The 12,357-nt window shown below is 24.5% G+C and overlaps 1 protein-coding gene across 1 annotated transcript in view; it reads right to left on the reverse strand.

Annotated features, from left to right (window-relative positions):
• LOC145842567 (histone demethylase UTY-like) overlaps positions 1-5,984 on the reverse strand; it is a 47,510-nt gene extending 41,526 nt beyond the window's left edge. Inside the window, exons 1-2 of the mRNA XM_082950029.1 lie at positions 5,923-5,984; positions 5,111-5,174 (exon numbers count right to left, since the gene is read on the reverse strand). Of these exons, the coding sequence (XP_082806155.1) occupies positions 5,111-5,174; positions 5,923-5,972 (114 nt within the window). The 5' untranslated portion in view covers positions 5,973-5,984. The remainder of the gene's footprint in view (positions 1-5,110; positions 5,175-5,922) is intronic.
• Positions 5,985-12,357: the final 6,373 nt, after the last annotated feature.

The following is a 12,357-nucleotide window of genomic DNA, read 5'->3' on the forward strand; positions in this document are numbered from 1 at the left end:
TATATTATTTTAGGCCCATAAAACATTAATAGAGTTAGCTACTGTTTAATTAGCTACAATCTTGTCACAGTAAAAAACTGAAGTGTTTTAAAATACATGTATTAAGAATATGTGAGTAACAAGTAAATTAACCAACTTTTTAAAAGCACAACTATTTAAACACATATTTTATATGAACTGATTTAAAACTTTATTGAACTATTTTAAAAATTTATACAACTTCAAATAACTATAAAACTCCTATTACATACTGCAGTAAAATGTTTTCAAACTAACTATTAAATAATGATAGTACCAAAAAATAAAATAAACTGAGACTTTTTAACTAACCTTTTATAAAATAATATAATATAGTATTTAAGATAAGATTAAGTTCATACTGTTTGATTTAAAACAAAAACTGACTATGTTTAAAAAATATATAAATTAGCCAGAATGATGGCTAATGTATCTTACACCGTTGTTTTTGTTAAGATAAACTAAGAAACATTTAAAATATTTTTCATAATTTAGATAAATTTAGTAATATACCTTAAATTTGTTCTAAACTTTTAAAACGTTTTTTCAAATTACGTTTGTTCAAGTAGTTATTAAAAAAAAAACGAAAACACACTCACGTAAGCTGTATCTTATTCAAAAATATTAAATTGAGTATTAACTATAAAAACTTCCTTCTATATACACTATTTCATTTATAATATCTTTCTTTTCAATATATTTAATAATATCAAAAGCATGTTATGGTACATATAAACAAATAATCAAACAATTATAACGTTTTATTAAGTTAAGTTTTTTATCTAATGGTTAGAACCTGATTTTCTAATGAGAACTTAAAACCAATCAAGCCCAACGTAACATAAAAGTAAGAGGAAATACCAAGGATTTATAGTTTTGAATTCGAGTAACAAATGCAGCATAGCCTCACAATTACTTTTACTATATTATTAGTTATTGGATGATTTGCTGAGACTTAAGTGTTAGTGCCACCAAGTGGAAATAAATTACAACTTTGTAATTTTTCAAGTTATTCACAAATGGTAAATATAAATAAAACCATAACCAAATATTGTACTTTTGCATTAAAATATATGTAATTCATTTATTTATTATTGTCGGTAAGCTACTTATTAACCTTGAATAAAACTTACTTTGATTTCATTTAACAATGTATAATGTAATCAACTTTACATTTTACAAAGTCTAAAAACGTTGAGGCTAATAAACTGACATACTTTTAAACACTATTAGCATCATTATAAAACAAATTAATATTCTTTAGTGTTTCATGTTTAATAACATTATGTTACTTTTATAAATATTTTAAAATAGTAAATGTTTATAATTTTATTAAATAAAGAATTTTAAAAAAAACTTCATTTAAATCTAAAAACAACACTTTAGAAAGATAAGAAAATATAAAAAATATGGTATGCTGACTTTGTGCTATAAATATACAGAGTGTTTTTATAAAGGAGATAGAACTATTCATGTTAGTACTTCCTAAACTGTTGATATAGCTTTTGAAATCATTTTTTAATTTAAGACGTTAGATTAAAGAAGAAAAGTATTTTTTTAACTTTAAATGTTAAGTTTAATAAACAAGCATAAATATCCACAAAATTTAACAAATAACCATAATTTTTATTAGCTAAGCTCGGCTAGTTGACGATATACATACTTACAATACTTTCAACTGTGATCAAGTATTGTGTTTAAATTTTGCACTCGTGCTTCTTTTGGTTATGTATTTTTTTCTTAAACATAAAAAAATGCATGCTAAGTATGGAGAAATTTACAAAAAAAAGGTGACAGGATTAAAAAATGTTAGCCATAATAAATAATACATCGTGCTAATTTTACTCTTTTGTACTGTCACAAAAAATACTAAAAATTAGATACATAATTATAGGTAAGACTATACTAAACAAATTTGATAAAAATAAGTTTATAATGCATATTGAAATCCGAAAATTCGATATATGTAAATAAGTACAGTATGTCATTTAATATTGAGCGCTAAACAAACTCATAAATTATGAAACAGCAAATGTGATAAAATTAAAAACTTTTTTTTAAGTTGATCATTTCTTTAAGCTTTAAATGTCATAAATTTAATAAACTTGAGAACTACTGTTCTAAATTTAACAGGGTTGCCAAAGGTTTTTGAGAAATTTTTCCAGATTTTTGAAGGTTCAAGTATTTTTATCGATTTTTAGTTTTAAATTAAACATAATGTAAAAAGCTATCTTAATTTAGAAATATTGAAAAGATACTGTGCTGCTACTTTATAAGTGTTTTGTAATAAATAAAACTTTAAATGATACGAAAATTAATAATTATGTATGATATGTATTGTTAATTACATAAAAATTTCCTTATTTTACATTTGAAAATGTGCGACAATCCACAATATTCCAGGTTTATTAGTGATTTTGTTCAAAATTACAGGTTTATCCAGGGTATTTTTGACTAAATTGTTTAATTGCAGTTCTATAGAATTCTAGCTATTTTGACCACCCTAATTTAAACTTTTTTTAAGTTATCCTAAGTTTTCAATAAAAACAACTATAATTCCTTATTTTAAAAACATTTTAAAAACATTTAAAAGTTTTATATTTTAAAATATTTAATAAGTGTAGGCTTTTTGATTTTTGATATTTTATGTGCACTATTTTAAGACTAATATTCAAAAATAATGTTAACAACCTTAAAAATAATAAAATAAACAAACTTATTCGTACATATACCCCATAAAACTATTCGAAATTAGAGTTCAATTAATACAAATATACAGTGAGACAATATAACTTACTAGTCATCTTAAAACAAACTTGAAAAATTAAGTTACTATTTTTTCTCAACTTTTAAAATAAATTGGAGTTTAGAAAAAAAACTTTGTAATACAGTTAAAGAAAAGCTGAAAAACAACAGAAAATGTAGAAGTTTTGAAACAAAACTAAAACACATTATTTATACGTAATCATTAGCTGTAAGAGTTTTAAAAAGTTAGGGTCATGTGGTAATTTTTTTTTACTAGTTGGTCTTATTTTGTGAGTTTTATCTTAGTTGCTATCAGACACTCTTAAGCACTTAAGAAAATGCAATTAATATTAAGACATAAGGAATCAAAGTTGGTGAAATCAATAGGTTTGTATAACTGAAACTTAAGCACCAAAAATACGCTTCTAGTATTTCACAGGGACGTAGCTAGCTCAAAATGTTACGCAACTGTAAAAAAGACGCTTAAGGGATGACGGATGAATATAAAATAACTAAGGTACAAGTGTTATAATTAATCACAGATAATATTTTAGTGGGTGTAATTAAGGCCATAGAGGGTGAATCACTTTTAAAGAACTTGATCTCATTACGCAGTTTTAACTAAGCTATAAATAGTTTTTCACAAATTTATATTATTCAAATTAATTTTTGAGATATAGCCAGCTAAAGTCAGGGAGTACAATAGGCTCCTTATTGGAGGGGAGACTAAACAGTAAATAAACAAAGTTTCTCTATTCCTACGTTTATTGAAATAAATTAAACCTCAAATTTCCGGGAAGTATTCCTTGCAGTATTTAAAAATAAACCCTTTGTAAAAAAAAAAACTTAAAAATTAAAAGAATAAAAATTTGATGAGCAAAAAACAAAATTAAATGTTTATTTATGAAATTAGGCCAGAGGTTTTAAACATTTCACTTCCCATAAGAATTCTATTGTACTCTTCTCGACTTTAATGCACTACATTTAAAATTATAGTTAGAATATTAAAAAGCTGTAAAAAGCAATTTGTTAAATCTTTCAAAATAAGTTGTAAAAATAGTAATTTACGCCCTATGGCCTAAAACAAGTGTCTTTGTTTCACTCAAATACATTATAGAAAACTAACTACTAATATGGACAGTGAAATTGCATTAGTTTAAAAAAATTTTATATACAAGATAGTTTTATTTTTTAATTAATTGTGAGAATTATAAGAATTTAATGAAAAGTTCATGTAAATGTTGTTAAAACTATTATTTTTACAATAATAAAAAACTGTTTATTACCATCAAATAAACTATTAGATTTAATACTAATAATTATGTAAGGATTAAAAACTAGTAATAGAAAGACATTTTGATCATGCAATAAAGAAAATTAAAAACACATTTAAATATATTAAACAATTAAGGGCATAGGGGGGTTCAACATTTTTTAGCAACATTGTATGAAAGCTTTAAGTACAAACTACAAGCCAGTTTTTGTAGAATTATAAAAAAATATTTAACTTTTGAGATATTGAAATTTTTATTAAAAGTTTCCGATACAAACATATGAACCACAAATTTTTTGAAGTCAGATTTCTCAAAAAAAATTTAAATCACCAAAAATCTATCTACTCCTCTATTTTTTGAACTAGAGACCTAAAACTTTCAGGAAATATTCTTTTTATATTTAAAAGTATTTGAATGTTAGAATTTTTAATTTGTTAAAAAATAAAAATTTTTGATTAATAAAACAAAAAAAAGTAGTTTTTTATAAATAAAAAGGTAGCTTTTTACTAATAAAAATTTAATTTTTTAAAATTAAAAAACTCCTGCATTCAATCTTTTTAAATTTTAATAACATACTTTCTGCAAAAATTTAAGATGATTGATTAAAAATGAAGGAGGAGATAGATTTGTAATGAAATGGTCTTTTTTCACGTTTTTAGTTTGCGCCTTCCATTAGGAACCTAGGGAGATCACCGACTTTGATAGCTCATATTTCAAAAATTACTTTGAATTTTTTCAAGCGGTTAAAAATTTCTGATAGCTAAGATAAAACTCTAAAAAAAAGATCAACTTGTAAAATTCAAGGTAACCCCCCTATGCCCTTAATTTCTAAAATTTACTCACTTCTATAATTTATTTCAAAAATCATAGACTGCAAAATTGGTCTAATTTTAAATTATTTCAGTAAAAATTCTAAAACTTTCAGATATATTATCTGTTCAGATTTTATCTAAGGACCATATTATCGTTATGTTCTAATGATTAAGATTAATTACTAAAGAGCTTTAGTTGTTTAATTTATTACTAAGATTATTGCTTTTTTTTTTATAAAGTTAGTTTAAAAACTTATTAACCTGCTTAATAATTGGTAATGCTGGTCTTCCATCAATATCTTCTAAACTTTCTCCATAATTATGGCTGTTAAGAGTTTAAAGAAATATAAGAATTTACTTTTTTTTTTTATGAAAATAATTAATTTAAAAGATATATAAAAAAATCTATAACATTATTTATACTAAAACTTTTTTTTTAATCTAGAATAAAGTTAAATTTTTGTATATTAGTTAGATGCTGCTAAACATGTGCTTTAAAACAAATAATTTTTCCAAGTCAGCTTTTAAAACAACTAAAAAATTAATAGAGAAGTTTGGTTAGTCTTAAGAAAATACATTTTTGTGTTGGTTAAACTTTTTTCTATAGTTAATTTAATTAAAATTCAGACAAATGATTCTGTTTAAATAAAGACTATCACAGCAAATTAGCATCATTATTTTACAGTTTAAATTGGTGTATTCGATTTAAAACTATTAAATAATATTTTTTTCAATAAAATACAACTACTTTTAGTTATTTTTTATTTTTTCAGAGTTATATTTCACAAATTTAGTTTTAAAAAAATATTCACATGTTTTAGTCAGATTATTAAGAAAAAATAAATTATGTACAAAAGCTAAAAATAGTGTTATAAATTTACTAATTTTACCTTTAAATCTACATTTTCCCATTATTTTTAGCAATAACCATAAGCTAAGGTATTTAGGAAAAAACCGAATAAGACACTTCATATACCTATTTGACAATAAAATAAATCTAATTTGTACAGTATTACAATTACCTATAAAGTTTTACAACCATTTAGAAATGATATCAATTTACAACTACTTACACAAGCTGCTCATCAGGAATGATATTTGGATTGAAATTCTCATTTAACATTTCTCAAGTTATTCAGCCTTAAGTCATTAACACTTTTAAGTCAAAAAATATGGTCTGTTAAATTAATTTGTTTTTTTATTTTTCAAATACTTATTCAGTAAAAAATAACTTTTAACTGACACATTACTATAAAATATAAATTAATTCAAGTGTGCTTAAATTAGTTTTATTACTAACATAAATAGTTTATATCAAAAATCATAGATATTTTTTAAATCAATAACATTCTCAAACATATGTATTTTTTACTTTAAAGCCATATGGTATCAAAGCTTTTTAAAGTACAATATAACATAAAGTCTAATTTTTTTAGAAGGTTTAAAATCTATCAGACACAGTTTTAATATTTTTAAAATATCAATTTTTCTATAAGAAACTGCTTCAAGGGGTGTCAGAAATAACCAAAGTAGAAAGTACCATATGAAATAAAAAACTAGTACTAAAAATATATCTTCATTTATTTAATTTTTTATAGTTTATTGGACGACAAAAAAGGGTCAAAATACTTGGTCTAAAGACCTGGTGTACAAAGAACTTTTTGGCTACTGTATTGCACATTACTATGATTTAGCAACTATGACACCTTAATCATTATTATTTCATCTACAGGTAACAAAATACTTTCAACTATATAAACAAAGCATAAACAATAGATAGTCAGATTTTGTCAACATTTCAAAAGGTGCATGGTACTAAAAAACATAAATTCAATTAAATATACTTCATCACGCCAGAAGTAACATTGGTCACTGGAGGGAAAGCATGCAATTTTAAGCATCTGGTATTAGCATTTGAGAATAAAAAAGCATCTACTAAGTAGTAGGCAACACATTTCAAAGATCTGCTGGTTCTTTAAATATAATCAATACCTATAAACTTTCACATTTTAGGCAAAGTTATACATGTGTGTTTCAAACATAATTATCTTATAACAGGGTTCTCACCAAATAACATTGGCTCTTATATGAAAGCTTAAAGTACAAACTTCAAGCCAGTTTTTATAAAATTTAAATTCTTATTTAATTTTTGAGATATAATAATTTATGTAAAAAGTTTCCGATGCAAGCGTATGGACCAAAAAACTTTTTAGGGTTAATTTTTTCAGAAATTTAAAAAATCACTAAAAATCTATCTTCTCCTTCATTCTTGGGTTAGAGACCTCAAACTTTCAGGAAATATTCCTTTTATAGTTTAAAAGACTTTTAATGCTAAGATTTTAAATATATTAAAAAATAAATATTTTAAATATAAAAACAAAAGAAATAGGTGGTTATTTTTATATAATTTTTTTTTTCTAAATGAAAAAAATTTCTGCATTAAATCTTTTTTAATTTTAGCAATGGACTTTCTGTGAGAACTGATTAAAAAATGAAGGAGAAGATAGATTTTTAATATAAGTCTTTTTCACTTTTTTGGTTTGCAACTTCCATTAGGAATCTATTTAGGTCACCGACTTTGATAGCTTATATCTCAAAAATTACTTTGAATTATTTTAAGCGGTTTAAACTGACTCATAGCTCAGATAAAACTCTATAAAAAAAAGATCAATTTGTAAAATTCAAGGTGCCCCCCCCTCCTTAACAAAATTTTAGTTAGGAATTTTAATTTTTAAATAAGGAAATTTTTTTATTTTTTTTTATTTTTTAGAAGGCTTGAACAAAAAATATAATAAACCAAAATAAGTTAAGTTTCTTAATAACAAACTTTTACTACAAAACTTTAACAGCATATAAAAATGTATACCATTTACTCACTTATAGTTTATTTTAAGTTAAAGCTGGGCTTTAGTTTTTTCTAAAACAGTATTCAAACAGTATTCAAAGTTAAGAATTTATTTAAAAAGTAACATTACATTTTATCAGTTTATGTCTGAAATATTTTTTTATATGTTTCAAAACACTCATTAAAAGTTCTAAAAATAGTTTATTTTTAAGCAGACTGTTAATTTATGTGTAAACTAGAAGTTTTACTTGAATTTTAATTTTGATAACTGATGAAACTTTTAAATCAAACTAAGTGTTGTATTCTAATTTAAACTAAAAAAAATTGTATAACCTTTAGATTCATTTTCTTTCAGAACTCTTTGTTTTGCTATCAAACTCATATTATTAAACAATATTCAACATAAAAAAGTTTAAATCCTAAACAATTATATCTATTAGTAAAAATTACCCAGCACTAAGCAAACTAATTTTAGTCCAAAGAAATCAAATGTCTTTTTTTATGCTTTATAAATTTTATCCAAATAACTTCACTTTAAATTTGCAATAACTTATTTTTTGGACTTTACCCATGAACAGTGGCTTTAGTGTATATGCACTTAGGCCTGTTTGGTTTAGACCTCAAGAGCGGTTTCTTACAATTATGCCTGCCTGATGAGTCCTAATAAGCAGAAAACCGGTAATGGGTTGTCTTTGATACTGTTGTTGATGGTCGTGTAGTGAAGTTTGTAATCAATTTTCTATTACTAATTTTTCATTATAAGGAAATTTAGTGTAATAGGAACCTTAAAACTTGCAGTCAAACTGCTTTTCAAAAAAGTAGAATCGGGTACTATAACTAAAAAATACAACCACAACCCAGCACTGTGATAATTGCTACCAAAGTTAAACTGCAATTAACTGCTGTCAATAAAGGAATAAATGTTTTTTAACTGGGTTAAAAAATCTAGAATTGAAAGTCTTAAATAAAATTATTAAACATTGATGCAGTTGTAAGTGTATTCATTTTTAATCATACAAAACATTTGTTCAAAGTTTTAAACGAATTCATTATAATGTACCTCAAGTTAATACATAAAATTAAATGAACTTTTTTTTGTGACAACCAAAAGTATGCAACTTACTTATCATAAATATTCATTTGGTTAAGATATTCAGATAGGTTGAAAATACTTATAAATTTAAAATATATACTGCTTAGCAATAATTTAACTTAAAATAAAATCTAAATTATCAGCCATTATGCTCAGGGTTGGTACGTAAAACTTAGGGATTATAGCCTGACAAGCTTCAGCTAAGACCGAAGTTTTCCCTAAGCTTGCCTATTAATTTAGTTATGTTTAAATATTTATCAGTTTGACAAATTTTTAATTTTCAATTTAATAATTTTTTAGATATGCCTTTTGTAGATACTGACTCAAACTAATAATAAGATAAGTTTTACTGACTCACAAAAATAGAATAGGAAAAGAAATTAACCAGTAAAAATATAATGGTAAAATAATAGCTGAAATAAAACATTCTACTCAGTTTATAGTATGATTAATTCTCACAAAAAACCAAGCCTATAAAAATTAAACGCTTATTTAGAAAAAATATCACAATTAATAGGCCACTGGTTTCTTAGAAAACTTTTTCATAACTTATTAAGTAAAATTTTTCTTGTTTAGTTTCAGCAAAAAAGTATAAAAATTACAAGCATTAAAATATTTAAAAAATACTGTTATGCTATATTAGCTGTTATTTAAAGCAAATAAATTTTGACTAAAAAGTTAAACATAAGTCACTCATTTTTAAAAGGTTTAATAATTTTGTTTAGTTCTTCAACTTTTTTACTTTGTAAAATAAGATGCACAAATGCATAGTTTTTACCGTCAAAGAAGAAGTATCCGGTAAAATTCACTTTTTAGACATTAACATTACTAGAAACACCTTTTCTACTTCTGTGTACAGAAAAGAAAACTTTAGTCCACACTACATTTCTTGGAATTTGTTTTGCTTCAACAAAAAAAGTTGAAGATCATACAATGCATAACCAACAGAACTATTAAAATTTGCGTGGCCAACTGCTTCAATTTAGAACTTGACAGCATTTACAACATTTTTCTCTCATTAGGTTACCCCAAAACAGTCATCCAGAAGACAATTAAGGCAACTCAGTCCAAAATGAACTACTTACCCTCTTTCGGCCCACATCCTTGCCCAGTATACCTCTGCTCTTCTTTTATGGGTGAAAACTCAATAAGACTGGCTAAGCAAGCTTCATTAGCTGTAAAATCCACCTTTAATAGCATTTTGCTACGTATTGTGTACAACACCAACCGCCTGCTTAATGGAATTGTGAAAGATGCCACACTTATCCATGATTTAAGTAATGTAGTATACATATTTAAATGTCATTGCGGAAATGACTACGTAGGTCAAACATCTCAAAGTTTCCACGTCAGGCAAGAGCAGCATGTCACAAAAAAGCTAAAAAGGCTTATTTTTTAATGACGACGTTAAGCCAAAAGGTGAACACTCCTCTATCCAAGAGCACCTCCTCAACAACCCTGTTTGTGCTGAGAACTACCTAGATAGTAGGTTCAAAATTCTATCTAGAGCAAGAAACTCTTACCATCTCTCACTTCTAGAATCTTTGTTTATTAGAACTTGTGAGCTGAAACATTGCAAACATAGCGTGTTTTAGTATTATTGTTGTTGTTTATTGTTGTATTTTTGTAATGTACTTTTTATTTAATTTTGTTTCAGGTAAAATTACTACTATCTTAAATGTTTTTTGTTTTAACAGTTTTATTTTTTACAAATATCTTTTTAACAAACAACAAGTCAGCCAAGTATAATTCAACTATAATTTAATCATTTTAAACATACTTTTATGCTTTATGACGTAACAATTTTTAGCAATGTATTTCAAAATTACTGTTTATAACTAAATTTGCACTATATTAGTATCAGTTTTTAGCAAGTTTATTCTGATGAAGAGCTAAACGAAACTAATTAATGAAACTTTTAAAAATGAGTGACTTATGTTTAAACTTTTTAGTTAAAACCAGTACCAAAACCAAACTATTCAAAATAAATTTTAATTAGTAAAAAAATATTGTATATAATAGACGTTTAGCATCTAAACCAATTACTATAAAAAGACTTTATTTTAAACAGGTTGTAAACAAAAACAAACATTAAAATGTTGTTAGAAATAATTAATAATATTATTCCTACTAAGCCTACCTTGAATTCTAAAATCAATGATGTGTTTGATGTGCACAGAAATTTTGTTAAGAACAAAAATATATTGGTTAAGTAACAATTTACATTTTTTGTCTTTTGCTGATAACTTATAAAAATAGAACTTATATTGCTTGTGATTTTGATGAATTTTATTTGGATTCTGTTAAAACAGTGTTTAAGGAGTCTTTCTTATTTGGTTTGTGAAACTGAATGCAAAAATAATTTCTGCAAAACTTTCTAATTTGTATAATAAATGTGTTGAATGTGGTGTGTTTCCTGAATCTCTTAAACATGCTTAGGTGGTTTTAATTTATAAAAACGGTATTTATAAATTTATAAAGATGAACAGTCATCTGATCATGAGCACCTCCTCAACAGCACTGTTTGTGGTGAAAACTGCCTACCATCTCTCAGTTCTAGAATCTTTGTTTATTAGAATTCACGAGCCAAAAATTTGCAAACAAAGAGATCTTTACAATTTAAAACTTTATAAATAGCGGTTTTTAGTATTATTGTTGTCATTTTTTGTTGTAACATGAAATGTGCTTTTTATTTAGTTTTGATAAAAAAAATGTCTACTATCTTAAATTATTTTGTTTTAGCAATTTTGTCTTATAAATTACTTAAAATCAGCAAAGTATAACTCAATTCTAATTTAAACTTTTAAATAGACTTTTATACTTTATGATGTAACTACTTTTAGCTAGACATTTCAAAATTGTTGTTTATAACTAAATTTACACTATAATATTATCAGTTTTGAGCAAGATTATTCGGAGGATGCTCTAAACAAAATTGATTAATAAACTGTTTTTAAATGAATGACTTCTGTTTAAATTTTTTAGTTAAAAATGGTAAAAATAATTATTTAAACAATGGTAGGCCTATTTCATTCATATCTTCATTTTCTAAAAATTTTGAGTCATTTGTGTGTGAGAGACTAATTATTTTCTATTAAACAATTTACTGGACTGTAAAATATATAGGTTTATGACGACTTACTTAGCTGTAAATAATATTTTTGAGAAATTAATTGAGGCTGGTAAAAAAAAGGTGAAAAGTTTAGTGTTTTTAGATTTTACATGGGTTTTAAATATAATTAATCATAAAACTTAGTATAAAAACTAAAAGGTTATAAACATAAAAATGGTCAAAGATAAATTAAATTGAAGTTTATTTTTCTAAGTGAATCTACTGTTATAAATAATCTGGTATCTAATCATGAAATTATGAATGCTTGAATACCTCAGGATTCTTGTTTTGGGCTATTGTTGTTTTTTATATATAAATAGCATACTTTTAGCTACAAATATTAAATTTAAGTTGTTTGCAGATGATGTTTGCTTGATTTATAAACATTGTGATTTTGAATTTGTGAATGTTGATATAAATAAAGAGATTAAGAAAATTGATAGAAGGCTGTGTAAAAA

Source organism: Thalia democratica, chromosome 8 (assembly GCF_965202585.1).
Source record: "Thalia democratica chromosome 8, ktThaDemo2.hap1.1, whole genome shotgun sequence".
In the NCBI taxonomy this organism is placed as follows: domain Eukaryota; kingdom Metazoa; phylum Chordata; class Thaliacea; order Salpida; family Salpidae; genus Thalia; species Thalia democratica.